The following is a 25,905-nucleotide window of genomic DNA, read 5'->3' as shown; positions in this document are numbered from 1 at the left end:
GGTAAATCAGTACCCAATTCTATCAGTTCATCAAAGTCGAAACTCTCTAAAGTTTGTTTAATTAAAACAAGAAGTTCTTGGGCTTTCTCAGGTTAGATGTGCTCAAACCCCAGAATACTAGATTTCTCCTGGCTCTCTGGCTGAGTCTCTTAGTCCCATTCCCTGATGGTCTCCAATGCTTGACTCAAAAGAAAGAAGGAAGGGAGAAGAGCCTGGCACTCCCACCCCCCCAGATGTCTTGTAAGTCTCGGAGGCTTAAAAACATTGTAATTGATAGAGAAGATCAAGCAAACATGGTCACTTCTGGCTTTTAATTCTCAAGAATCGTGAGTAGCAGGGCAAAATAAAATGCTACTCAAGGATCATGAGTAGCAAGGCAAAATAAAATGCGAAGGTCCACTGTTGGCTACAACTGTCTTCTCCCTGGGATCCTGCTCAATACCTCTGTGCCTGTGGGGCCAGAAGACAAAGGTGTGCATCGCTACGAAGCCGACAAGGGTGGCACCAGGGGAAGGAGCCATCGTTCCCCCAAATATATCTCTTCCCAACCACCTTGAATGTTTTATCTTCCTCAGACAGTCCCCCAGATCTGCTCCTTCCTTACAATTCAAGCAGCCCCCTTGCTCATCTTGCTCCATAACTGACTTTAGATGAATCTGCTTCTGGAACTGGAACTGTTTTCCGTCCTCTCCCAGGGCCCACAGAAAGCTGATGTGAAACAATGTGTATCACACCAGCCAGAAAAACCCACAAATCAGAGCAAACTTTGAGATTTTTTTATTTTGCATTTGACAGTATTTTCTGAGTGTTAGCACAATGAATGCGTTTCCGAGATACCATCCTGCCACAGAGCCAAACGGTGCTTAGGCGTTTAACAAAAATATAATTCAAGCCCTAAGGAACACAAGCCAGGATTCAGAACAGAATTTAACATCTCTATGTACAGAGATTCTGCTGCGAACACATCCACCGAAAGGAGTTGATGTAGAGACCAGTTTCACAATAAATAATCGCTTCTCGAAACTGTATACCATCTCGCTGGCACATCAGTCCTTTCCATTTCCGTATGATGAATATTCACATTCGTACCTTATACTACTCATTGAGAATTTAGCATTTGGCCAAGGCTAACACCCCAGCATCCACCATTGCATTAGCACCTTGGCAGGGGAAGGGAGAGGGGATGGGCGGCCTCTCCCCATCCCTGCGGTTGAAAAACACCGTCTTCTTCAGCTGCTCAGTAATCTCAGCGTAGCCACTAGAGCGCAGCTGAAAGAGATTGCGAACTGTCAGGCGTTACAATTCCCAGTTATTGCCAATTATATAGATAAATAGAAATTTACATAATTTACAAAGCGCTTGTGTCTGTGGCTTATTTTGAAGCCATTCCCCAAAGATCCACATTTCTTCCTGAAAACAAATATCACTCTAAATAGCCTTGTGCTGGGGCTGCCTTCACAGCGGCTTCCAGGGAACCAGGTCTATGGTTCATCAGTGTGCCTGTTGGCAAAGGGCACAGAAGTCCCTCTGCTGCACGGCCTGGGGTTCAACACCTGAGGGTGTTCATTTCCTCCTTTTCTTATCACAAACATCAAGAATCCTTTCTTTCTTCCTTTCCTTTTCTTTTTTAGATGTATTCTTTTAGTGGGTACCAAACACAGCTGAAAATGTCTGTCTAAATCCCATAAGCTTCAAACTCATCAACTCCTGTAGAGCTGTGATCTGCTAGCTCACCCCTGGTGCCTGCCCCCTGTGATGGGTCGGACGTCGACATGCTCCGACGGAGCCTGCATCTGTTCCCAGATGGACATGGGTTTACATTTGCAAAGAGTTAGCTTGGGGTCCACTCACTCCCAGAGAGAAGTGGCTTTGCGACATGCCATACCTCTCCAAAAACAATTTCCTGAGTGAAACCGGAGCCTTGGGCTGCGGGCCCTGAGGCACAGCTGGGATCGTTTTACCCATTAGGGAAGCTGGAGTCTTTGGATGGGGCATTCTTGGGAAAGGGCTGTATTGTTAAGTGAGGACCCTTTGAGTGGGTTTTCTCCCCCAGGCAAAACTCATTTCTTTTCCTCAAAGAAGTGGAAATGTGAACCAAGGAGGAGCCATAACTGAGGTCTTCCTGCTGCAGGCCCTTCTCCCCAGGGAACTCCCGAAAGGGCCAGTGGAGGGGCAGGCAGACCACGGGGCGGGGACGTCCACTTTGTTGGAGGTCTAAAGCCTACTTGCTTTGTCTGGCCTTGACTTCAGCCTACCTCAGAAAAGGCGGAAGGGATATGCAAAAGAGAAGAAAGAAGCCTATAACAAAAGCCAAGCTCTCCACTACCTGAAAGGGAGCCACCCCATCCTTCTTCAGCCTATTCCTTGTTTTGAACAAGCTCCTTGGCAGAGCTTCTTGGCAATTTCAGAGCCTGCCATTCGCCTGAAGGTGTACACCCAGTCATCGCTGCCAACAGAGCCTTGGGAGCTCTCTCTCTATTGCAGCCTGGTCCCATCTTTGAGGATCACAAACTCAGGACCGTGGCAAGTCCCACTCTGAAAATGTCAAACTAGGGATGACTAACTCCAGTCTTGCAAGAAAGTCAGGACCATGCTTATAAGGAAAGACTTTTTCTTTCCAAGTAAAGCTTCTTACAGGAGCTTGACAAGCAACGTTGTAAAGCCTAGAAGCAGATCCTTTCCGGGCCCGGGTGGGACATCTGTGCCAATGTCCTCACCTCCTGAACATCAAGCCAGGACAATGACAACAGCACTGGCCTCCCCTGCCTTCCCAGAACGTGCCCAGCACAGTACGTTCCTACTGCAGGGCCTATGCGCTTACCCTCCTGTCTGAAAGCCTCCCTTCCTCATCACTCTGGCTCACCCTGCCCCATTTCCTCTAGGTCTTTATGCCACTGTCACCTGGCCAGTGAGACCACCCCACCTGCAACCACCCCCAGTCCTCCCTACCCGCAGCCTGCTCCTGCTCTCCTTCACATGCCCTGCTCTGTTTTATGTACTGGTTTGCTATCTGCTCCTCCCACTATTTAAGTGCCAGGAAGGCTGAACTTTTGCCGTATTCTCAGTAGTGTCCCCAGCATTTAGGATGGTGCCCTGTACCTCACAGGTGCTCAATGAATCCTTGCTGAATTGAGTAAATGACATAATAGGTGGATGGTTTAATCACACTACTCCCTCACTGAGACTGGTTTGGGTTTGGGGTGAGGAAAAAGAGGCAAAGTGGGGACTGGTGGGGGCCTAACTCATCCTCTCCAGGGTCTGCCTCTGCCACTTCTCTGCGTTTTTATTGTGGATGCTGACAGAGTCCTCTCCAGATGACTCGAAGCAATCTGCTACCAATTTGGAATGTCTTGTATATATCCAGAAGGGTTTAACCCTCCCTTGATCAAACCATGTAGGAACCCAAACCCCCTCCAGGCCACTGCTACGAACATAAATTACCATCCCATTGCAGATATGTAGACAACTCATTAATAATAATTTCTGATTGATAGAATGACAAATAAACCCAGTTGGGCTGCTGGAAGCCCTTGGGATCATACAAAAACCACAAACAGGTTAAAAAATTTTATAAAATGAACTGGAGGACTTGGAGGACCTGGTGCCCAGCTGCTGTAATTCATCTCTGTCCAGAATCAGCTGCTGAAAAGAAGAAATGATTCTTTTTCTAAAGATCACATTTTGCTATGGGAGCAGAAGCATAATGTGGGCCCCAGCAGATGAGCCTGCAGGGACTCCAAGAAGCAGTGGTTGGTGAGCTTGATCCAGACCTGGTGAAATCCAGGGCTGGACATCACTGCTCAAAAGCTACAGAGAATGCAGAGGTCAGCTCCTAAGACAGAGAGCAGGCTGTCCACAGCTTTTGGCTGCTCTGATCCCAGGGGACAAAGCAACACCCCCACATGCAGTGGGGTTCCCGCTAGCCGCCTGCACAGACCAAATGTACCCCACATGTCCTCCATGCCACCCAAGGGGCAGCAACTCAGAAAGCAACTTCACCTCCTCGGACGCACGCCCCCCAGGGCACCACCAGTCTGCTTTCCCACTTCTTTGTCAGATGTTTCTGCTGACCTTGAATTCCTGTGGGGAGAGAGCCAGTTCAAATGAGTCAACCTACTTTCCATGTGGCTGGTTTTCCAGCATCCAGTAAGGCTTGTCTTTCCACCAGTATAAGCATGGTCCCGCAGGACTGCCTCTCGGGTAGTTTCCGAAGGCTGAGCACACGGGGGTGGAGTCCCACTAAAATCCAGCCTCCACCCACACTCCTCAGTTATCCACTGGACATTAAGGAGCCAAGAAGAAAACTGTGGTTGTGCTGGGGGTTCCAGACAGCAGGCCCTGGGTGCCTGGTTGGGGTGGCACCTGCTGCATAAAGAGCCCCCCTGCTGGTGCTTACTTGCCCAGGAAGCACCTGGAGGTGCCATCCCACCAGCGACGGCTCTCAGAAGAGGCTCGGCAGGGTAGCTCTGCCTGGCGGGGTCTTGGCCCAAATTAATGAAAAACAGGAGCGAGGAGCATTAATAGGAATGGCTATTAGGTAAAACCCAACTTAAATGGCCACGACAGGGCAGACCTAGGGCCTGCTGATTTATCTGAGTCCACACTGACCCACAAGCTCCTCCAGTTGCTTGTAGGAGACTACAGGGTCTCCAACTCAGGGACGGGGGAGGCAGCCACAAAGTAAGACGATGAGGAACACAGGTGAATGGACGTTGCACATCTCACCCGTGGCCTTCACTCGGTACCAGCCTATCTGGCCGCGAGGGCATGTGGGCTGGTGAGACCAGATGCTCCCATTTGTTACTTTTGAAGAAGCTAAAAATGTGCATTTGTAGGGGTGGTAGTGGTATTCTTTAATTTTTAAGAGTTAGCAACTTATTCAGATTTTGGCAAATTGCTATGCAATCCAGAAGAAATACCTCTGGAGACCAGACAAGGCCGCGGCTCTGCTCTGAAAGGCAGCAAGGGGATGGGATACCATGCCCACGGCCCTCCAGGAGCCGGGGCTCCACATCCCCTCTGCACGGTCCCCACCCTCACCGCACGTCAGATGGTATCCCCCAGGACAAGCCAAGCCCTCCTGTACCCACACTGCCTAGGGCAAGGATCTCTGGAAGTGCGGAAAGCGGGGGAAGGGGTCATACCCGCGGGCAGCCAGGGACCAGGTGCAGAACTGCAAGCAGGCGTCGTCATCGCTCTCCGTGCAGGCGCAGCGCAGCGTCCCCTTCACCGGCTGTGGGCTCTGTGGGAACTGCCCAGCCGACCTCCTGCCCCTGCTTCCGCTGCCTCTGTAGCTGGACAGTCCATAGGGCGCAGTCCGTCTGCAAAGGAAAGAGCAACGTCAGGGCCACTCCTGGGCCTCCTCGCTCTTGGGCGCTGGCAGGTGTGGAGCTGGCGAAGGGGTGGGAGATGGTGGGCACAGGATGGGTGAGGCACGCGCTGCAGCCACGTCCCAGGATCTGGGATCCACACCCTCCCCAGGCTTTGAGCCTTGGAAAGCTTCTGGAGTGAACCCTTCACCCCTACTACCCCGACTCCCTGTCTCCTGCTCTCCCCTAAGCCCCAGGCAGTGCGCTGGAGCCTCAGGGTTGGAAAGATGGGAAGTCCCGGTGGAGGATGGAGGATGGCCTGTCTGCACCCTCCCAGCAGCCAGCCCTCTCTGGGCAGGAGCCAGCAATGCCAGGTGTGTGCGTGTGTGCATTTTCAGTCTTTTCAAGACCTAACCTCAGCAAGCACGCCTCCCATCCCGGATCCTTGCAGGGCAGTTCTGGTTTCCCCTTCCTGCATCCAAACCCCTGACATGGATATTCCTGCTGGCCCAAATGCTGATCCCAGTCTTCATCCTTCAGCCAGCAGCACCTGAGCCTGGTCATCCATACCAGTACGATGCCTTCCTACCCCGCAGCCCAAAGCCTGGTTTGTCCCTGCCCCGCCAGGCACTGAATTTCTTCTGTGCATACACCAAATGTGTAGTCTGTGCTAACTGGAATACAAATTCAATTCTGGCCGCTGAAACACACTGTGGCCTTGGAACAAGGCTTCCTTAGAGACGCAGACATGGACGCCTCTGTGCCCTGAGAGATACATAGCCAAAGACAGAAGTGGCTTTGGGAAAAGTCTTCTTATGAAGAAATAAATGCCTGAAACTATTTACCCATTTCATTTATGGTTGGAGCTGGCATGAGGGTGGTGGTGTCACTTGAAACAATAAATGTTTAATCTGTTTCTTATGCTCATGTCCATCCAAACCAGTGCTCTCCGGGGATGGGAGGACATTACCAAGCAATTCAGTGGGAAAAAGTTAAAAGCGGCTGCTTAATTCATTAGCACTACTGAATAGGATTTGGGGCAGATTAATAATAGCTAGAGGAAACACACGTGGCCAAAAGTTACTTTTCCAATAAATTCTGGCTTTCCTTCCAGTCCCCAGGATTAACCACCTTGGTTTCTGTGAGCCCCATGAAGTATCACCAATCAGCCACCTCAAAGGGGGTTCTGACATCCTCTGCATGCTTTCAAAATAACATCAAATTGAATTTCCTTTAATTTAAAACACATGCCATGGTGCCTTTTGGGGGTGGTGAGGACAAAGTGGGGGGTGCCTCATCCTGACCTGATGCTTGGGAGAAACCTGCTCCCTGCTGGACTGGAGACTGGAGCTGAGAACATAACCACCCCCACCCTCTTTCTCTTCCCCTCTCCCCACTCGCTCCTACCCGAGTTAGTTATGAAATGGTTCCTGGATCCAGGCAGGCCCAGTACGGAACAGTCTGTGCTCACAGGATGGAGAAAGCAAGCAGGGGCCCTTCCCGTTCTGAGCTGTGCACGTGTTTTCAATCACTCAGTCGTGTATGACTCTTTGCGACCCCATGGACTAGCCCACCAGGCTCCTCTGTCCATGGGATTCTCCAGGCAAGAATACGGTAGTGGGTTGCCATTTCCTTCTCCAGAGGATCTTCCCAACCCAGGGATTGAACCCTAGTCTCCTGTGTCTCCTGGATTGGCAGGCAGATTCTTTACCACTGAGCTGCCTGGGAAGGCCCTATTCTGAGTGGAACCTTTGCTAAAACCTCATCTTTTCTCAGGAATGGGAAATGGTAGGGGTAGGGTAGCAAGACAATACCGACATTGTGAGGAGGCAGGATTTGGCTAAAGGTATAGATTTCTAGTAATAGGGCCACATTAAATCTCTAGGTGTTGACATTAAACCCAGGCCCCCATTTCTTGGTGAAAATTACACACAAGGATTAACAACCACGGCTCCCATTTTTCCATCAACAGCAAGACCTGCAATTTTGAAGTTGCTGTCAGCTGATTAGGCATGTGTGTGCTCAGAGCCAGTCAACTTCACAAACGAAGTGTTTTAAGTGAGGAAACAGGGCGACCCGGTATTCATTAACAGAACTGCTAAGCACGTTCCCAGCAGCCTAGTGGGAGGAGCTAGTATGCAAATGAGCCCTTGAAACTTTCCAGGAATGTTCATGGAGGGAGAAAACCCTGCTCCAAGCCTGGGTGTTCTAGGTGTGCACTCTGCAGGCTGACCTAGGAGCCGGTAGCAGGTGATGCAAGCTGAGAACCAAAGGACTTGGGAGATGGTCCTGCCCACCGAAGGCCCACCCTCCGCTCCGCACCGCACAATAGCAATTCCAGCTCCAACGAAGGCGCACTTCGAATAGGTTGAAAATTTAAAGGTTTTTAAAATCTGATAAGCGCTTAAATAAGAGTTTGGCTTCAGAATACCTTGGAAATCAGAACTTGATTTTAGGATTCTGGGGCTCCCTGGAGTCCTGTGTTGCCACATGGCAGCACTGGGAGATTCGGCACTTCAGCTTCCCATCCTGCTGGATCCCAAGTGCACCCCAAGCTCCACCCACCCCCACCCCCATCCTGCAAGCAGCTGCGCCTTGGCTGCCCTGTAGGCCTTGGGAGATGTGCTCTAAGCCCTGTTCTGTCCATGGACGTCAGACCCTGAAGTGGGCTCGGAGACACCTGAGGAGGGGGGATTCCAGGGTTATAAATACTCGGTACATGGTCTAGAAGAAGGGGCATATGGCTTTCAGTCCCATAGACTCCTTGCAGTGGGTAGGAGATAGGGCCAGAGGAGGGTCAGAGACGCCCTCTACCCCACAGAACCAAGGCAGGGGTCTTTCTTGTCCAGCTCTGAGAGTGGACACCAGCTCCAAGAGAGTAGGAGACAGGGCTCCGTCTTTTGCACCTGCTGTGGACCCAGCACAAAGCTGAGAAAATGAAGACTATTAATTAAGTAACTGGTTGTTGAGCGTGAGATAAACTAGACCAGTAAGACTGGATTCTCTCCAACCTACAATGTTCAACAACCACAAAATTCCTTACAAGGAATTTCTAACATTTGCCAAGCATCCACTATATCTGGGAATACCTTATTTTACTGCACTTCACAGATAATATGAATTTTACAAATTGAGGTTTTGTGGCCACATGCATTAGATGATGATTGGAATTTTTAGCAATAAAGTAGTTTTAAGGGATGTACATTTTTTAGATATGCTATTGCATACCTAATAGATGGCAGTATGGAATAAACAAAAGTTTCATAAGTGTTAAGAAACCAAAAAATTCGTGTGACTTGCTTTTTCACTTTGTTGAGGTAGCCTGGAACCACATGTGCAGTATTTCCAAGGTCTGCCTGTATCTCCCTGGGATTATGCCAAGTGTGATGAGGACGCAGAAAGGCCTTAGGGCATTCACATACTACTGGTGTATTAAAACAGTACAGGATAAAGAAACCTCACCAGCCAATATGCACAGGTATGTACAAGGTACACAGAGCACAGAGAAAGGTTACCTGGATCCCGCTGTGTAGCACTTACATGATGATCACTCCACCCGCTCCAGTTTCCTGATTTACAAAAGTTGTTGGACTGAATGATACACTGCACTGCATGAAGAGTACTTAGCAAAGAGCTCCTAGCAGTGAATGAATGTGGCTACTGCTGTTGCTTTTTTAGTCTGGGAATTCAAGTGAGTTTTGTACCGGGCATAAAAAACCCTATCTACCAGCCCTGCATTTAAGATGTGTGACTAAGTAAGAAAGACAAGTAAGAAGGAACCAGAATGCCACCTGGCACAGCAGTGCCATTCTTTGTCAGGCTTCCTTTGGCTGGGCCATCTTTCTACATTGTCTGCCCAATAAGCACTCATGTTTTAGCTGTTGTCTTGGTACCTTTGTCATTTCTTGAATGATAAAGAAACGAATGTCTCTTGAACGGTGAATTGGAAGGAACTAATGAAAGAACTCTGAAAATGAAGTTAAATTGGCTGAGAACTTTGACCAGCACACCGTCTGACCTGTGGTTTAGCCTGCTGTTCTACAGTGGGGCTTAAAGAACACAGTTCTTTATAAAAGTAGGCAGCATTTCAACCTGCTCATGTTCCAGTTATAATACAGAGCTCCAAACAAAAGAGAAGCAGGTAAGATCAGTCCAAATGCTCTTAGACAAAAGAAAACACCCCAAAACAATCACATTGGCAATGTCTAGTGTTGTGTGTCTTTGATATTAAATTGTCCTCAGCGTATGCTCAGAACATTCATTATTTGATCAGTGATGGTGATGCCAAGATCATACTTATCACAGTGTTCCTTATTTCCCATTTTCTCCCAGCTGTCATATATAAACGTTAGTAAATACTAAACTTTCAAATCTCCTGTATTCATTCTCCATCTGCATCATCACCCAGCCAGACTCTAAATTCTCAGCAAAGTCGATCGAATTGTCCTAGAAAGCCCAGTTTTCATAACCCCACCTACCCACCCCAAACTGAATAGTACTCAACAAATATTTGCAGAGTGGTTTCCAATGTACGGGCCTGGACTAGACTTCTGATGATTCATGACGGGCCCATGGCCCTGTACACACACAGTTTAATCTAGTGCAGAGGTTAGAAAATTGGCATTCCTGTAGGCTTCATCCAATCACAAGAGGGTGGTGTTTTTGTTGTTTTTTTTTTAACTTGAAAATTTCACACAAATATCCCAATTTCCATCTTCTCTCAGTTATACTCACTCCAGTCCCACACTCCAACATAGCAGCAGCTCTCTGCCGCTGAGTGGTACCATCAGAGCCTGGCTCAAACACTCTTGCTTGGCCCCAGTCCCTACTCCTGTGCTTTTCTTACCTGTCTGGCCTTCATGGGCATCTCAGGGTACAATCCCTGCTCTAGTGGCTTGTTCCATACAGCAAAGCCAGACAGATCATGTGACATGGTGATAAAATTAGCACCAGCTACTATTTTTACAAACTGTTGTCATTTTCAATTTTAAAAAGCCCAGGTTCTGGTGAGTGTCTCCTCAACAAACAACATTTTCACTTCACACTCAGATGCCAAGATGATGCTGTCTCCTCTGCTTCACGTTTTCCTTCTGAAACGGAAGAGCAAGGTCAGGACCGTCTTTGGGACACATCGTACAGGAGGCACGACGCTGCTGACCGGTCCTGCAGCCGAAAGGAAGAGGAACAACTGTTTGCCAATGGCAGGCAGACGGCGGGGGCCCCCCAGCTGCCAGGCACCAGCGGTCATCAGATACTGCCCCTCACAGCTCCCCGGAGAATCAACTTCCAGACTCCAACAGGCTTTCTAACTAAGGCTCAATTTCAGATTTTATTAAATTTCTTCCTTAGAAGGTACCACTCAGTTGCTCTCTCAAGTTTTGAAACACCTTCTTGGGCAAGGACGAAAACGTGGATCAGCTTCATTGACTGTCTTTGTAAAACTTAATCAGGAAAAAGTGTGAACTAGGAACTCTGTTAGAAGAATAAGACAGAATGAAGTAACTATAGAAAGTGACTGAATATTCAAAGACCTGTAAAAGCATCCATTAACTGCAAGAAACATCTAGTGGACTGCCCCTCCCCACTTCCACTTTGCACATAGTCATAGAGACAAGGAGGAAACAATAGCTCAGAGACAGAAACACCGGCCTTGAAAAACTTAAAAGCCCAGGATTCTCTAGAGCCTGAATTCAATGCTGGCTGTTTTCGTCTCCTGGAATCCAATCTCTTGTCTTTCCCCTGGGGAATGGTCCCTCTCTCCCTGTGTGAGGTCTTGATGAGACTGTCAATCACTGTATCTCGCCTTCCCACACCTCAAGACTCATCAGGTGACCCAAGCTGGCTCATGGCACCCTCTCCTTCCCAAGACACCTGAGCAAACCAATTCGAGGTCAGAAAATAGTTTGGATGGGAATTCCCTGGTGGTCCAGCAGTTGGGACTCTGAGCTTCCCCTGTAGTGGACACAGGTTCGATCCCTGGTCGGGGAACTAAGATCCCTCGTGCCACATAGTGCAACCAAGAATTAAAAAAAAAGAAAATAGTCTGGAGCTGCTACTAAGCATCCTGCATTGTCTGTCTGTGCCCTGGGACCCCCAGTCTTATCCTGGTTTCTCTCTCTTTCTAAGCCTGGTCCTGCTTCTCCCTCCCTTCCAGGTGGTAGATCACACCATGTCCTTCCAATAAACTCCTGTGCTGTGTGAGCTACATTTAAGTTTCTGTTGCTTGCAACCAGTGACCTCAAGCTGACCCTGGAACTCACTCTCTCAAGATGGATGCAACCATGATCTCTTGGGTTTCATAGAAAGACCAGGAGTCTCTGCAGCTGCCAAGGACAAGTAGAGATTTTCTTCATGCAACAAAATACAAAAGAATGTGTTCCAATTCAGGACAAAACACAGCCAACAAAGCTAGCTGGAGTCCTTTCTTCCCAGGTGTGCCCACTGTGAAATGTTTGGTTTGGATCACACTGTCCTTTGGACAGGTGGGAGCAAGCATACGACTTCATGATGCTCAGAGATACTTGGCTAACCACCTCAGGAGGCTTGTCCTCCAGTGAATTTACTCCTTGTCCACTCATCAAATGCCTGTGAAAGTTGGCTTGGGACAGGCCTCATGCCAGACAACCACTGGGTGCCCTTCCAACCTCTAGGAAAGAAAATAACCAGGAAATACATCTCCTCAGTGACCTCATTGTACAAGCAGAAACACATGCTTTCTGGTTCTAAAGAACACGACATGATCTTCCTGCTCACAAACAACATAAAGGGAACTGGCAATCTGCAGCTTTGCTTCTGCAGAAAATTGCCGCATCTCTAAGTGGGAGGCCCCCAAGGCAGACTGTTCCTCCACCACCCACGAAAGGAGGAAGTCCTCCTGCAGCCTCAGGAATAGCCAATGACCAGAATATTTAGAAATATCAAAACAGTGAGCAACATGCTGTGGGTTGGTAGTTAACTTTTTTTTAAAGATATCCCCCCCATCCCCCACTCAAAGAAAGCAACCCACAACTCATGAGTTTATCCAGGACTTGGTTGTTGGGGAATTTTACCAGAATTACATGTATTTTCAAAGAGATCATTGACCCCCATCAGTCGGACCCAAGAAGAAGGGGTGTTTCCTCACCTGGGCTGCAGGTGTGGCTTCCTTCCTGTCCCCTGGGGTACGTAACAGCTGACCTCTGCCTGTCCACCTCAGCATCCAGGGCAGCCCAGGCAGTGCCTGGCTCAGAGCAGGTGCATAATAATACTGCTGCTGCTGCTAAGTCGCTTCAGTTGTATCTGACTCTGTGTGACCCCATAGACGGCAGCCCACCAGGCTCCCCCGTCCCTGGGACTCTCCAGGCAAGAACACTGGAGTGCGTTGCCATTTCCTTCTCCAATGCATGAAAGTAAAAAGTGAAAGTGGAGTCACTCAGTCATGTCCAACTCTTAACGACCCCATGGACTGCAGCGCACCAGGCTCCTCCGTCCATGGGATTTTCTAGGCAAGAGTACTGGAGTGGGTTGCATTGCCTTCTCCGATAATAATACTACAGCATCTCAATAGCAAGGGTCTGTTATGTGAAGAAAGGAGGGGAGGAAAGTGAAGTGAAAATTGCTCAGTTGTGTCCGACTCTTTGCGACTCCACGGACTAAACAGTCCATGGAATTCTCCAGGCCAGGATACTGGAGAGGGTAGCCTTTCTCTTCTCTAAGAGATCTTCCCAAACCAGAGACTGAACCCAGATCTCCCGCATTGCAGGCAGATTTTTTACCAGCTGAGCCACAAGGGAAGCCCAAGAATACTGGAGTGGATAGCCTATCCCTTCTCCAGGGGGTCTTCCCGACCCAGGAATTGAACAGGACTTCCCTGGTGGCTCAGAGGGTAAAGCGTCTGCCTGCAATGTGGGAGACCCAGGTTTGACCCCTGGGTTGGGAAGATCCCCTGGAGAAGGAAATGGCAACCCACTCCAGTACTCTTGCCTGGAAAATCCCATGGGTGGAGGGAATCTGGTAAGCTACAGTCCATGGGGTCGCAAAGAGTCAGAGACGATTGAGCATCTTCACTTTCACTTTCTCCTGCATTGCAGGTGGAAGGTATCAGGGAAGCTATCAGGGAAGGAGAGAGGGAAGGAGGTCTTAATTGGCCATTACTTCTCATTCCAAACCCAATCTCCCAAATGTTTAGAATTCTTAGCTGATGTATTGGATTTCTACTATCATTGTCCTGGAGGGAATATGGTCTCTAGATCACTTAAAATGGAAATACCACATCTTGATAGTAACTTCTGCAGACACATGAGGAAAAACCAGGCTGCCTGGAAGGATGAAGTCTCAGAGACAAAACCAGAGGCCTCCCTAGGCTGACAGACCTAGGATATTGGTCCAAATTGAAGACTAGCTCCCAGAGAGGCCCTGGCTGAGTGGTTTCTTTCTGGGGCTGAGAAATGAAAGGGCTGGATTTCTGAAGGCTCCGTCCAACTCCAAATTCCATGGAGAGATTCCCATATGCCCTCACTGTTACACCTGAGCATCTCCGAATAGCACAGATGCTAGAGTAGGGCTTCTCTCCAGCAATGAAACCACAATGAAATGTGGGGTCCCTACCTACCCCTAAGTGGAGAGAGTCCCAGGATCTTACCCACTGTTTTCAGAAAGCTTCATCCAAAGAGTAGGACTCTTCCACATCCTACCGCCATATAACTGAGCTTAGAAATAATCCCAAAGCCGAAGATTGAATCGTGCCATCAGGTCCCTCAACACAGTAGCCTCCTCCCCTCACACAGGCACACGGGCTCTGAATGAAGTCTATTTAGAGGAAGCACAAGTGGTCAAAGCCACAGAGAGTAACAGAAACATCCTTCTGTGTGTGCTGTGTGTGGGGTGGGATTTCCAAGAGTGACAGCTCAAAAAATAATCAAGAAGTTAGGGCAACAAATGCCTGCAATATTCGCAACTGAAGCCATTTAGGGAATCCAACAGGTTAGCTGGTTTCCCCCCTGTCTGCTATAACCCAAATGCATCCATGTGAGTGAGGTTAGTTTCCCTCCCCAACCCCCAGTGACCCTAACACATTCCAGGTCAAATGTGGGCATGAGCAATCCACGTCTGTCTGACACAGGCTCATTATAACTTTATGCAAAGCTGCAGACAGATGTGGCTCAAAATAGTTACCAGCAGTGGAAACAGAAGGAGTAAAATAAGGAGCAGGTATTTTTTTAAGGATGGGGGTATGTGTAGGGGGATTAAAAAAAAAAGTCCAGATGCCATCACACATCCCTTTAAACAACCCTCAGAAAGAAGAGCCTGGAGAAGGCAATGGCAACCCACTCCAGTACTCTTGCCTGGAAAATCCCATGGACAGAGGAGCCTGGTAGGCTGCAGTCCATGGGGTCGCTAAGAGTCAGGCACAACTGAGCGACTTCACTTTCACTTTTCACTTTCATGCATTGGAGAAGGAAATGGCAACCCACTCCAGTGTTCTTGCCTTTAGAATCCCAGGGACGGGGGAGCCTGGTGGGCTGCCGTCTCTGGGGTCGCACAGAGTCGGACACGACTGAAGCGACTTAGCAGCAGCAGCAGCAGAAAGAAGACACCCTCGCTAAGTTTCATAAGATTTCATCTTTAGAATGGAAAAACCTTACTGAATGAAGACATACTTGCCATGGCAACAAAAATAAAGACACCCATTTTCTTCCTAATCTAATTTTTTGCATTGTTGTGGTCACTCTGATCACTTGATTGCTTACCTCGAGCTAAGAAAACTTAAGTCCCTCTAGAGACACAGGCTCTATCCCAAAACAAGAACCAAGCAGAGTCAGATCCTGTCTTTATTAGAAATGTTGGTATTTGGTTGATTATGAAACTTCTGCACTCATTATCATTTTTAAAAAACATCGCATTCCCTTTCATTTAACTTATGGCATCCCCTTCAAGTTTGCTCCTGAAAGAGTATGTCACGAGCCTCACCCTATCTTGCCACCCTACAAGAAATCTGTGGAAATCAGATGTAGAAAAACCCAGAAAAGCTACAGACACCTCTGCTCTCTCACCGACCTGCTTCTGGCTTTTGGCAAAGCTGTTCACTGCTCCCCAAGTTGTGGGTCATTCATGCCATCACCAAGCAGCACAGGACCGCAACACCTTGGCCACATCTGAGAGCCTCTGAGCCTTTCTCATGGGTGCATGAATCTGTTTCTGTTTTTTAAATTACTGAGCCAGGCACAGGGCTCGCTGGCTGCCGCATTCTAGAGTTACTGTTTATTAAGGCCTCCTGCTCAGTTGGCCCTAAGAGGTCATAAAATAAGGGAAGACCTGTGCCTCCAGGACTCTGAACATCGCTAGGTTCTCCAAATGCTCTTGGCTCTCCCGAGACTCCAAACTGGGGCAGACGAGAAAGGGTGGGGATGCCCTGTTCTGCTGTCCGTTCCTGGGGGCTTGGTGGGGCAGCAGGACTCTAGAAGCCCCTGGAACCTTGTCTGGACCAGTAGCTTATCTACATTGTGGCCGTTGCCTAGATTTATTTTCCTTCTAAATAAAATTGGTTCCTGTCCTAAATAGAGGGAAATTGTGTGTGCGCACGTGTGTGTCCCGTTTTAAGGAATTCTGTTTCCACCGAAACATGGCTTAGACTGAGAGGGTTATTTCCTTCTGTTAAGCAGTAAATCTACTTCTAATGTACTCCAAAGCTGAGCGATGCTTACAGGGGACTACCTGGAGGGAGGAAGTGGAGCACAGGCAGCCCCCATCAAACTTGCTGAGATGCTGTGGATCCAAGACGGGATTGCGATCTGGCGCTACAAAGCCTGTGAGTTCCAACCGGCTGTGGGGCCCCCCTAAGGAAAGCACTGTTTGCTTCCCAGCTTCCTTTGTTTTAAATTCTTGCAGGAACAAACCACACCAGAGATGTCACAGCCTTTCATCTGCCTTCAAATTTAAGGCCAAGTTCCTAGTTGCAACATCCTCTTCGTCTAGCAAAAATCCAAGTTCTCCCTTCAGGGGCACACAGGGTCATGACCTCCTCGATGCAAATCAACCTGCTTTCCAGCCTCAAGTCTCTTTCTTATCCAGTCGGGATCAGCAGCATTTCAATGAACCCATCTTTGCCCCCAGACATCTCACCTCCTCACATCTATTCTGGGGTAGAAAAGAAGACGTTAGGTCCAACTGAACCCAACCAGGAGATCACCTTGCATGAGCTGACCTTGCCAATAAACTCTGAAATTTAGCCCCACGGGTATCAAACTTTAAAAATGCATCTTGCCGTGAAATGTTCTGAGCTGCTGCTACCCAAACTCAAAACTGGAATGTAAACATGTATAGATTTCTAAGCAGGAGAGGGTTACGTGGGAGGGAAATGACTCAGAGAGTAAAAACATGATCAGTCAGAAAACTGAGTTCAAGATCATTTCTAGTCTGGCTGATACTGTCTTCTCTTTTTATTATTTTGGCTGCACCCCACGATGTATAGGATCTTAGTTCCCTGACCAGGGATCAAATCTGCAACGCCTGAATTGAAAGCGGGAGTCTTAACCACTGGACCACCAGGCAAGTCCCAATACCATCTTTTTTTATGTGTTCTTATGTATTTACCATTTTTGGTAAACAGATTCTGTAGTTATTCCCTGGGATGCCTTCCTGGTGGCCCACACTCAGGTCTTAGGTACTGAGACCCAGGTGCTGTGTACAATGAGAAATGACTGCAAGGCATTGTGTTTGCTCTGTTGGGACTCAGCCTTACTAAGATTTCATCATTTAACAAAGGGGTTCCAAGCAGATCATTCAAATTATCCTGACATGCCCGGTGGCTCAGACTGTAAAGAATCCACCTGCAATGCAGGAGACCTGGGTTCAATCCCTGGGTTGGGAAGATCCCCTGAAGGAGGGCATGGCAACCTATTCGAATATTCTGGCCTGGAGAAAAGGAAGAGGAACCAGCGAACAAACTGCCAACATCTGCTGGATCATCGAAAAAGCAAGAGCAGTCCAGAAAGCGGTCTGCTTTATCAACTATGCCAAAGCCTTTGACTGTGTGGATCACAATAAACTGTGGAAAATTCTGAAAGTGATGGGAATACCAGACCACCTGACCTGCCTCTTGAGAAACCTGTATGCAGGTCAGCAAGCAACAGTTAGAACTGGATGTGGAACAACAGACTGGTTCCAAATAGGAAAAGGAGTTCGTCAAGGCTGTATATTGTCACCCTGTTTATTTAACTTATATGCAGAGTACATCATGAGAAATGCTAGGCTGGAAGAAGCACAAGCTGGAATCAAGATTGCCAGGAGAAATATCAATAACCTCAGATATGCAGATAACACCACCCTTATGGCAAAAAGTGAAAAAGAACTTAAGAGTCTCTTGATGAAAGTGTAAGAGGAGAGTGAAAAAGTTGGCTTAAAGCTCAACATTCAGAAAACTAAGATCATGGCATCCAGTCCCATCACTTCATGGCAAATAGATGGGGAAACAGTGGAAACAGTGGCTGACTTTATTTGGGGGGGCTCCAAAATCACTGCAGATGGTGATTGGTGATTGCAGCCATGAAATTAAAAGACGCTTACTCCTTGGAAAGAAAGTTATGACCAACCTGCTGCTAAGCTGCTAAGTCGCTTCAATCATGTCTGACTCTGTGCAACCCAATGGACAGCAGCCCACCAGGCTCACCTGTCCCGGGGATTTTCCAGGCAAGAATACTGGAGTGGGTTGCCATATCCTTCTCCAATGCATGAAAGTGAAAAGTCAAAGTGAAGTCGCTCAGTCGTATCCGACTCTTAGCGACCCCATGGACTGCAGCCTACCAGGCTCCTCTGTCCTTGGGATTTTCCAGGCAAGAGTACTGGAGTGGGGTGCCATTGCCTTCTCCAATGACCAACCTAGACAGCATATTAAAAAGCAGAGACATTACTTTGTCAACAAAGGTCTGTCTAGTCAAGGCTATTATTTTTCCAGTAGTCATGTATGGATGTGAGAGTTGGACTGTGAAGAAAGCTGAGCGCCGAAGAATTGATGCTTTTGAACTGTGGTGTTGGAGAAGACTCTTGAGAGTCCCTTGGACTGCAAGGAGATCCAACCAGTCCATCCTGAAGGAGATCAGTCCTGGTTGTTCATTGGAAGGACTGATGTTGAAGCTGAAACTCCAGTACTTTGGCCACCTCATGCGAAGAGCTGACTCAGTTGAAAAGACCCTGATGCTGGGAAAGATTGAGGGCAGGAGGAGAAGGGGACAACAGAGGATGAGATGGCCGGATGGCATCACCGACTCAGTGGATGTGAGTTTGGGTAAACTCCGGGATTTGGTGATGGACAGGGAGGCCTGGCATGCTGCAGTTCATGGGGTCGCAAAGAGTTGGACATGACTGAGAGACTGAACTGAACTGGAGAATCCCCATGGCAGAGGAGCCTGAAAGGCTACAACCTCAGACACGACTGAACGACTAAGCACAGCACAGCCAGACCCTACCACGCTGCCACATCACCCCAGCCCTCCCCCGCCCCACCCCCATTGTTACTGTACCCACCTGCTTATTTAGCAATGCCTTCAGAGAACACCATGCCCCTTTCCCCAAACATTCCAATTATTCACCAGGGAAGCAAACAACAAAGGAGGGGCAGAAAAGGGCAGGACCAAATCTCATCAAGCTTGGACAACCTTTGGCCACCAGGGTGCTTATCAAGCTGCTTATCAGCAGGGCAGTCAGCCAGACACACCTTTTCCCAGGGTCTGTAAACCTGATGCAGAACAAATGCTAAGCGATCACCCACCAAGAGGCATGGTGTAGGGAGGAACTGGGGTACCCAGGTGCAAGCTCCTCAGTGTTAATGCAGGAAGCTGGGTAAGACCATGGTTTAAGGGTCCAAGGAAGCTGACTTCGGCAGGACTTGAGCTTCTTCGTCCCAGGTTCCTCCAATTACAGACTGTGTGGAGTGGCAGGGAAGGTTATGCAGCCCCCAGGGTTGTACACTTATCCACATGGTCCTGCGATCTTGAGATACGGAGCCCACTAGAGTTCAGAGACTGTGCTGAGCACACTCCACACACTCTCTCGTGTCATCCTCACATGTCTTTACTCACAGGAGTCATGGCCAACATCAGTGTGGACCATTGCCTGCAAGATCATGATCATGCTCAAAAGACTATCCCTCTGCCTCAAAAGCTGTATCTCCAGCAACAGTACTCCCAGTCCTGACTTTTGGGTCACATGATTGTTACTTGGATCCCTGTGATCACACAGTGGGTGGACAGCCATTCCCACATCAGCGGGAGGCTGGAGAACCAGATCCATCCATTCCACTGGGATGTTCTCAAACTTCAAATGTCCCCTCCCTAGAAATATGTGGCATACCTCTCTTGAACAACAGGAGGGGCAAAGATGACTCTGTCGAATTGTTGCCTTTCTGGGGGAGAATATATTAAATAATTATGATTATTTTTACACCTCTTCTTTGGGGAAAAATATCGTTCCTGCTGGCTGAGTCAGTGTGGCCAGGCTGGTCACCTTGTTAGGTCACCATCCTAGAGTCACACTGATGTCTGCACCTTACCTGGGGGCACAGGGAGAGGGTGTACCATCCCCAGGCCATGCAGCGAATCACAAACAGGACACCGGGCAGAGCTCCTGGGGCTGGAGTCTTCTCACGAGTCTACAGAGCCCAGATTTCCACCACAGCCGTGATTCCAAGCATCCTGCACTGCTCTTTCCAGAAATACATTCCTGCTTGTCAGACCATGTGGCTCAGATTTTTGTTTGGAAACACTGTCACGGTCACAGCATCACAGTGCCTCTGTCATTGCATCCTTGGAGGGATTAACAGATGGCAGGTCCACTCAGTTCTCAGGAACGAAGTGGGAGAGACTGAGCGGGGCTCCTTGCTGGGGGCCCTGCGGCTTTATCGGCTGTCAGAGCTAGTGGTCTCACTCTGCGGCCAGGTGGATCGATGGTAGCAGGTGCAGAGGGGCTGCCCTGCTGTGGAGTATGGTTAGCACTGAGAACTCTGTGATGGTTAATTGTATGTGTCAACTTGACTGGGCCACAGTACCCAGATCTGTGACCAAAAACCAGTCTAGATGTTGCCAGGAAGGTATATTTTAGATGCAATTAACATTTAAATCAGTAGATGTTGAGTAAAGCAGATTACCCTTCATAATGTGGGTGGGCCTCATCTAATCAGGTGAAGGCTCTGACAGAGAGAAGTGAGATGCCCTGAGTAGGAAGGGAATTCAGCCTTCAGGATGCCTCAGACTGCAGACTGAAACATCAGTTCCTCTGTGTGTGTGTGTAGTGTGTTTATATACACATAGAGATCTATATATACACATCCTATTAGTTCCGTCTTTCTGGAAACCCCAACAGAGACAATCCCTCACCATGTCACAGGACACTCCTGTTTTTGAAGTATTCTTGTGGAACAGCCCCGAGTGCATAGGGATGTAAGTATGTGGCCTGCTGCTGATGCTAAGTCACTTCAGTCGTGTCTGACTCTGTGCGACCCCATAGACGGCAGCCCACCAGGCTCCCCCGTCCCTAGATTCTCCAGGCAAGAACACTGGAGTGGGTTGCCATTTCCTCCTCCAATGCATGAAAGCGAAAACTGAAAGTGAAGTCACTCAGTTGTCTCTGACTCTTAGCGTCCCATGGACTACAGCATACCAGGCTCCTCTGTCCATGGGATTTTCTAGGCAAGAGTACTGGAGTGGGGTGCCATTGCCTTCTCCAGTATGTGGCCTTCTTGTCCCTATTTCTCTCCTTATGATCTTATTCTTGGCATATTTTCCATGACCATGAGATGAGATGAGTATTTCCTCTGAGGTGGGGTTTTGTTTTCGTTGGCAATGGTGGGTTTGCTGGGGGTAGGGGCAGGCGCGGTGGCTTCCTAACAGGGCCAAGGAGAGCCATGAACATCCCTCGCCTTGTGGGCGGGCAGCCGTCTCCGCACCTCCCCAGGTCTAAGAAGGCAGCTGCCCGGGATGCAGTTGGCTCATTTCTCTTCGGGGCCTGAGATCTTCTGGAGGAAACAATGGAAGCTATGAGCAACAGCCCCAGAAAAATCCACATTCCTGCACATGTCTCTAGGGATGTGAGACCTCTGGGACAGGACACCTCATTTGTGGGAGAAAGTCCTGCAGATAGAACCTCAGTGACAGCAAAGACCAGCATTACTAAGCATCTACTATGTGCTGGGTGCAGATCAAGCTCAGATCTGGAAGAGCTAAGTGCTTAGAAGGATGTGGGGAAACCAGAGAACGTGGATCTCATGCCTGGAAAACACCTCTGGGAGCAGCTGCTCTCTAGAACCTTAACTCTCCACATGAGGTGCAAGAACAACATCCCCCCTTAAGCAGCTTGCAGGTCCTTAAATGCAGCTGAAATGACCTTCTCCAAGAAGGCCTTGCAACTTCCCAAGCATCATTCTGAGATAAAGCAGGATGTACCTCTACCTCCATGCAACTGGAAGGCAGTAGAAGGAAAGACACTGGAAGCTGAAAATCACCCAAAGTTCCAGACTCTCAATTTAGGCATGAAGACCCAGACTCCTGTGGTCTCCCAGCACAGCCAGTGGTGGGGACAGGATGCAAATCACACCTGGAGAAGTCCCAGGAGATGAAGAAGGTCTGCTGAAGAAGAGGGGTGACAGCTAAGAGAGAGGAGCCCTCGACATAGGGTTCTGATGGTAGGTTGGGGAGGGAGTGGGAAGCAGACTCAGTCCTCAGTGTGCATCACCCTGCCCTTTAGTTCACTCCAGTCATTTTCAGATGCTTCCATTTCTCTGAAAGCCCAAGTTCCCTAAAGCCCACTCTCTCACTTTGCAATCTTGTCCAAGATGTTTTAAAGTTTGCCAGTGAAGTTGCCCATACAGCAACAGACAATTTTCAGAAGGAAGGAAAGAGCAAAGGAGGGAGGACAGGAAAGAAAGGAAGGCAGAGAAAGACCATCTGGGAACATCTTCCGTGTAAAGGTTATGTTGCTTGTCTGACTTTACAATGCTCAAGTCTGGCTATTGTCACTTCTTGTTTCCCAGGGTAGCTCATGAAACTCCCAAACACCATATTTAATCCTTCCCTCTAGTGTTTAAAATGAATCAGGGTCTGGGAAGAAGGGAAGAGGTAAATCAAGTTGTGAGGGGAACATTAGCAAGTTGGATATCCTGGGAAAAGCCAAAGACCCATGGCTTCATCTCAGGTCACACATGACAGCTCAGAAGGGGAAGACAGGATTCCTACCAGGTCATGGGGATGGGGTGAGTGCTTCCATGCAGCGAGTGCTCAGAGCTTGGCAACAGGCAGAGAACTAAGGTGGTCTCCCAATATCCTCTCCTTTCTCCCCTCCTATCCTCTGCAAAGTCCCTTTCCCCTAACTGGCTTTGCTTTCTTCTTTCTCCTTCTAGAACCACAGCCGGGGATTCCTGCCAAGGTTGCCCTGGGTTCTGCGAAGCTAATTTAGTCAGAGGACGATGCCAAGAGGATAAGAATCAGAGAGGATAAATGTCAGGGTGATGGAGACCGCAGGAGAAGGTGACGCTGACAGCTGTCTGGGAATAGAAGGCTGTCAGTGGCAGCCTGTCCAGGAGTCCCTCCCCAGCACACCTCTCTTTAAGATCTGGCCTGGTCATCCCTCCCTCTGTGTGCCGACCAGACATAACCCAGCAAGCAAGTTCTGGCATTGGGGTCAGCTCTCTATTGGATGGCCTGGGATAAAATGAAAATGTAGAGCCCTTGCTTCAAAGAATATTAAGCATTTCATTGTGTTGTACACCTGAAACTAACACAATACTGTACATCAACTATACTTGAATGTAAAAAGTATTAAGCATTTCAAGACATCAACAATACACTTTAGACTGTGAGGGTCCTTCTGAGCCCGGACCTTGTACACGTGTCCAGGCTCCTGAGTGGAGCCAGTCCTGCCTGCCATGCAGGACAGCAAGGTGACTTTCTAGACCAGATGTACTCAGAGGACTCACGACCTGGTTTTGAAAGATATCCGACCCCCTAGGTTCAGTCTCCTTTGCACTTCATCCTTGGGGTATCGGTAAAACAAGGTAGGTATGTGCGGCCCATCAAGCTGTCACCCAGGGTGCTCAGAGGTCACATGGCTCGGGGACAAAGGAACCCCTGGATCAAGGGGACCCAAACACTGAAGCAAAGTTGCCTGTCCAGGCCCAGGGCTCTGGAAAGGCTAAGCAGGATGCCCAAGGTATCCCAAGAATACCCAGAGACACCTAGAGACGTCTGGTCCAAGTCCTGGATTTTAGAGACCAGGAAAGCAAATTCCAGAGGCTGGTGACCAGACTGAGGTCAAGCCCTCTTCACAGTTTGCAGGAGGATATTTCTTTAGAAGGGGCTCCTGAGCTGAGTCATTACCCACAGCCTCGGGAGAGGGGCGACTTTACATTAAGGAGACTCCAGGAGGGACTCAGGGGGCACTGTCTCAGTTTTGCAGTAAGAGAGTTCTTACGGACTGGAGGAGAGAAGGGGAGCTGTCGGGTGCAGGGGTGACATGGGAAAGAGGAGGAACTGTGGGCTCACCACCCAGGAGGTAAGGAGCCTGAATTCCATGGAATGTCACCCTGTGGGGGAGGTTTCACTAGGCCCTGCCTAGCCCACCCCTGCACTCCCTAGAGAACAGGCTGCTTTCAAGGAATTTGAAACTCCTTGGAGCCTGGCAGGGTCAGCAGAGGGGCAGGACCCACATGGCCCGGGGGCAGGAGTAACTTTCGGGGCTTCCTCCCCCCAGAGGGATTTCTCAGGTGTCTAATCCCTCTGGCTGGCTCATTTCATTCACCCCTCGACCAGATCAGACACTCTGGGCTTGGGTTTCTCCCAGGCCAGGCCCTCAGAGGAGATGAGAGTCACACCCTTGACCTGCAGAGCTGACCTGGGTTGGCAGGAGGGCTGAAGGCTGTGCCAAGTGGGCTGTGGGCTGCCTGGGCTCAGAAGGAACTAGGTCCTCCTTCAGTGTGAAGAGAGGGTCCTAGCCAGGAGCACCCCTCCCCTCCCCCGGGCCAACTCCCCCCAGGGCTGACTCACTCAGGGGTGTTGATCCAGATGATGTCCAGATGGCAGTAGTAGACGCACTCTCTGTCCTTGTAGGTAAAACATGTGCAGCGCCGGGCTCGGTGGTGCACAGGGACCCCCTCGGCCCCCTGCTTCCCGAACTGACTTGGTCCCTGCTCCCGCCAAGGGCTTCTGGGGCTTGGACCCCGGGCTGCCATGGTGGCCACAGTCTCCTTGGTGTCCCCCTCCGATGTGGCTGCAGAGGGGGCCCGGGGCATGCTGCTCCTGCCAGCATCCCCAGACTGGGGGTGAGGCACCCATCCTGCAGGAGGCAGATGGAGGGGCTCCTGAGTTCCTAGGAATGCAGACCCTTACACCCACCATCCCGTAGAACCTGGGGAAGGGGACTATCAAACTTTCTGCCAAGTCTGCAAGCTAAGGGTACTTTTTTGTTAAGTCTCCTAGCTACTCCCAATGTTCGGAAAATTTTGCAAAGCTATGTGCAGCAGTTTCTGAAAAGCTTGCAAGTTGTGTGCACACTTTGTGACAATCTGGGGAGCTCTTCTCACTTACTGCACAGCGTGCAAGCCATCTGCACCCACTGAAAACGTGCAAGCATTGTGCAGGCTTTCTGAACACTTTGCAGTCATTTTGCACAGTTTCTGAATCGTTTGCAAACTTTTGGAAAAGTTCCCGACTTCATGAAAAATTGACCAACTCGGGCCCGGGCCCCAGGTCTCCTGCCTGCGTGTGGGCTGCAACCTCCCGGGCCCGCGGGGTGGTCCGTGCCCTCAGCTTCTGCCCTCTAGCCGGCCTCCAGGCCGCTCCCCCGGCGAGGCACCCTCCCCGCGCCCCCGATCCGGGGTCCTTTTGTGTGTGCGCTCGCGCCAGGAGACGCGCGCCTCCCGGCCCGCTTACCTGCGGCGGAGGTCACAGCGAGCCCGAAAAGGAAGCACAGCCCCAGCTCCATGAACCCCGATCGGGCGCGGGCGCACCGCGCCGGAGGACGGGCGCCTGTGGCCGCCAAAGGGCGCTCGGACCGGGCACAGTGGGCCTCACCCTCCAACTGCAGATGCTTCGAGGCCGGCCGCTGGCTCGCCGCGTCCCGGGCTGCGGCCAGGAGTCGTCTGCGACCGTCACAAACTTCAGAGCGCGCTGCCCATCCCGGCTCAGGGCTGCCGGCTGTGGGTTAGGGCTTTTCTGGCTCCCGCACCACCCCTTTCGCCTCCCCGCCCCCCGGAGGGGCTGGAGCTGCAGCGCGGGGGCCTTTGAACCCCGGGCGCACGGGGGTCGCCTCCCAGGCGCTGGGGAACCGGCTAGTCGCACAGCGGCCCGCGGCGCACCCAGCACGGCGAGGGGTGGGGGCGGTGCGCAGGGCCGGGTTTGATGGGTGGGGTGGGGTGGGGTGGGGGCCGGGACAGCTGCCGGAAGGCCACGCGCGCGCACACACGCACATGCACACACGCACACGCGCGCACTCCCGCTCGCACCCCCACCTCGCTGCCTGGCTGCCCCGCTGCCCGGGGACCTGCAGCTCCCACCCCAGCACAGTGGGAGAGATAAAAGACTGCACAGGAAGCCTATCTTTTATCTCCAGGGTTCGAGAAAGCAGCATTTGTCAG

The 25,905-nt window shown here is 50.0% G+C and overlaps 1 protein-coding gene across 2 annotated transcripts; it reads right to left on the bottom strand.

Annotated features, from left to right (window-relative positions):
• Positions 1 to 754: 754 nt before the first annotated feature.
• On the bottom strand, positions 755 to 25,658 carry EDN3 (endothelin 3). 2 transcript variants are annotated; one of them, XM_027559047.1, is made up of 5 exons: positions 25,202 to 25,658; positions 24,317 to 24,605; positions 5,145 to 5,321; positions 4,000 to 4,080; positions 755 to 3,642 (listed from the first exon to the last, which is right to left on the bottom strand). In XM_027559047.1, the coding sequence occupies exons 1-5, from the start codon at positions 25,251 to 25,253 to the stop codon at positions 3,636 to 3,638; spliced, it is 606 nt and encodes a 201-aa protein (XP_027414848.1). In that variant the 5' UTR covers positions 25,254 to 25,658; the 3' UTR covers positions 755 to 3,635. The 2 variants fall into 2 exon arrangements, with proteins under 2 accessions (XP_027414848.1, XP_027414846.1); XM_027559045.1 differs by having other exon boundaries at positions 755 to 1,269; positions 25,202 to 25,657.
• Positions 25,659 to 25,905: the final 247 nt, after the last annotated feature.

This window comes from Bos indicus x Bos taurus, chromosome 13, assembly GCF_003369695.1.
Source record: "Bos indicus x Bos taurus breed Angus x Brahman F1 hybrid chromosome 13, Bos_hybrid_MaternalHap_v2.0, whole genome shotgun sequence".
In the NCBI taxonomy this organism is placed as follows: Eukaryota; Metazoa; Chordata; class Mammalia; order Artiodactyla; family Bovidae; genus Bos; species Bos indicus x Bos taurus.
Note: the sequence above shows the minus strand (reverse complement) of the source record. Positions and strands in the feature narration are given on the sequence as shown.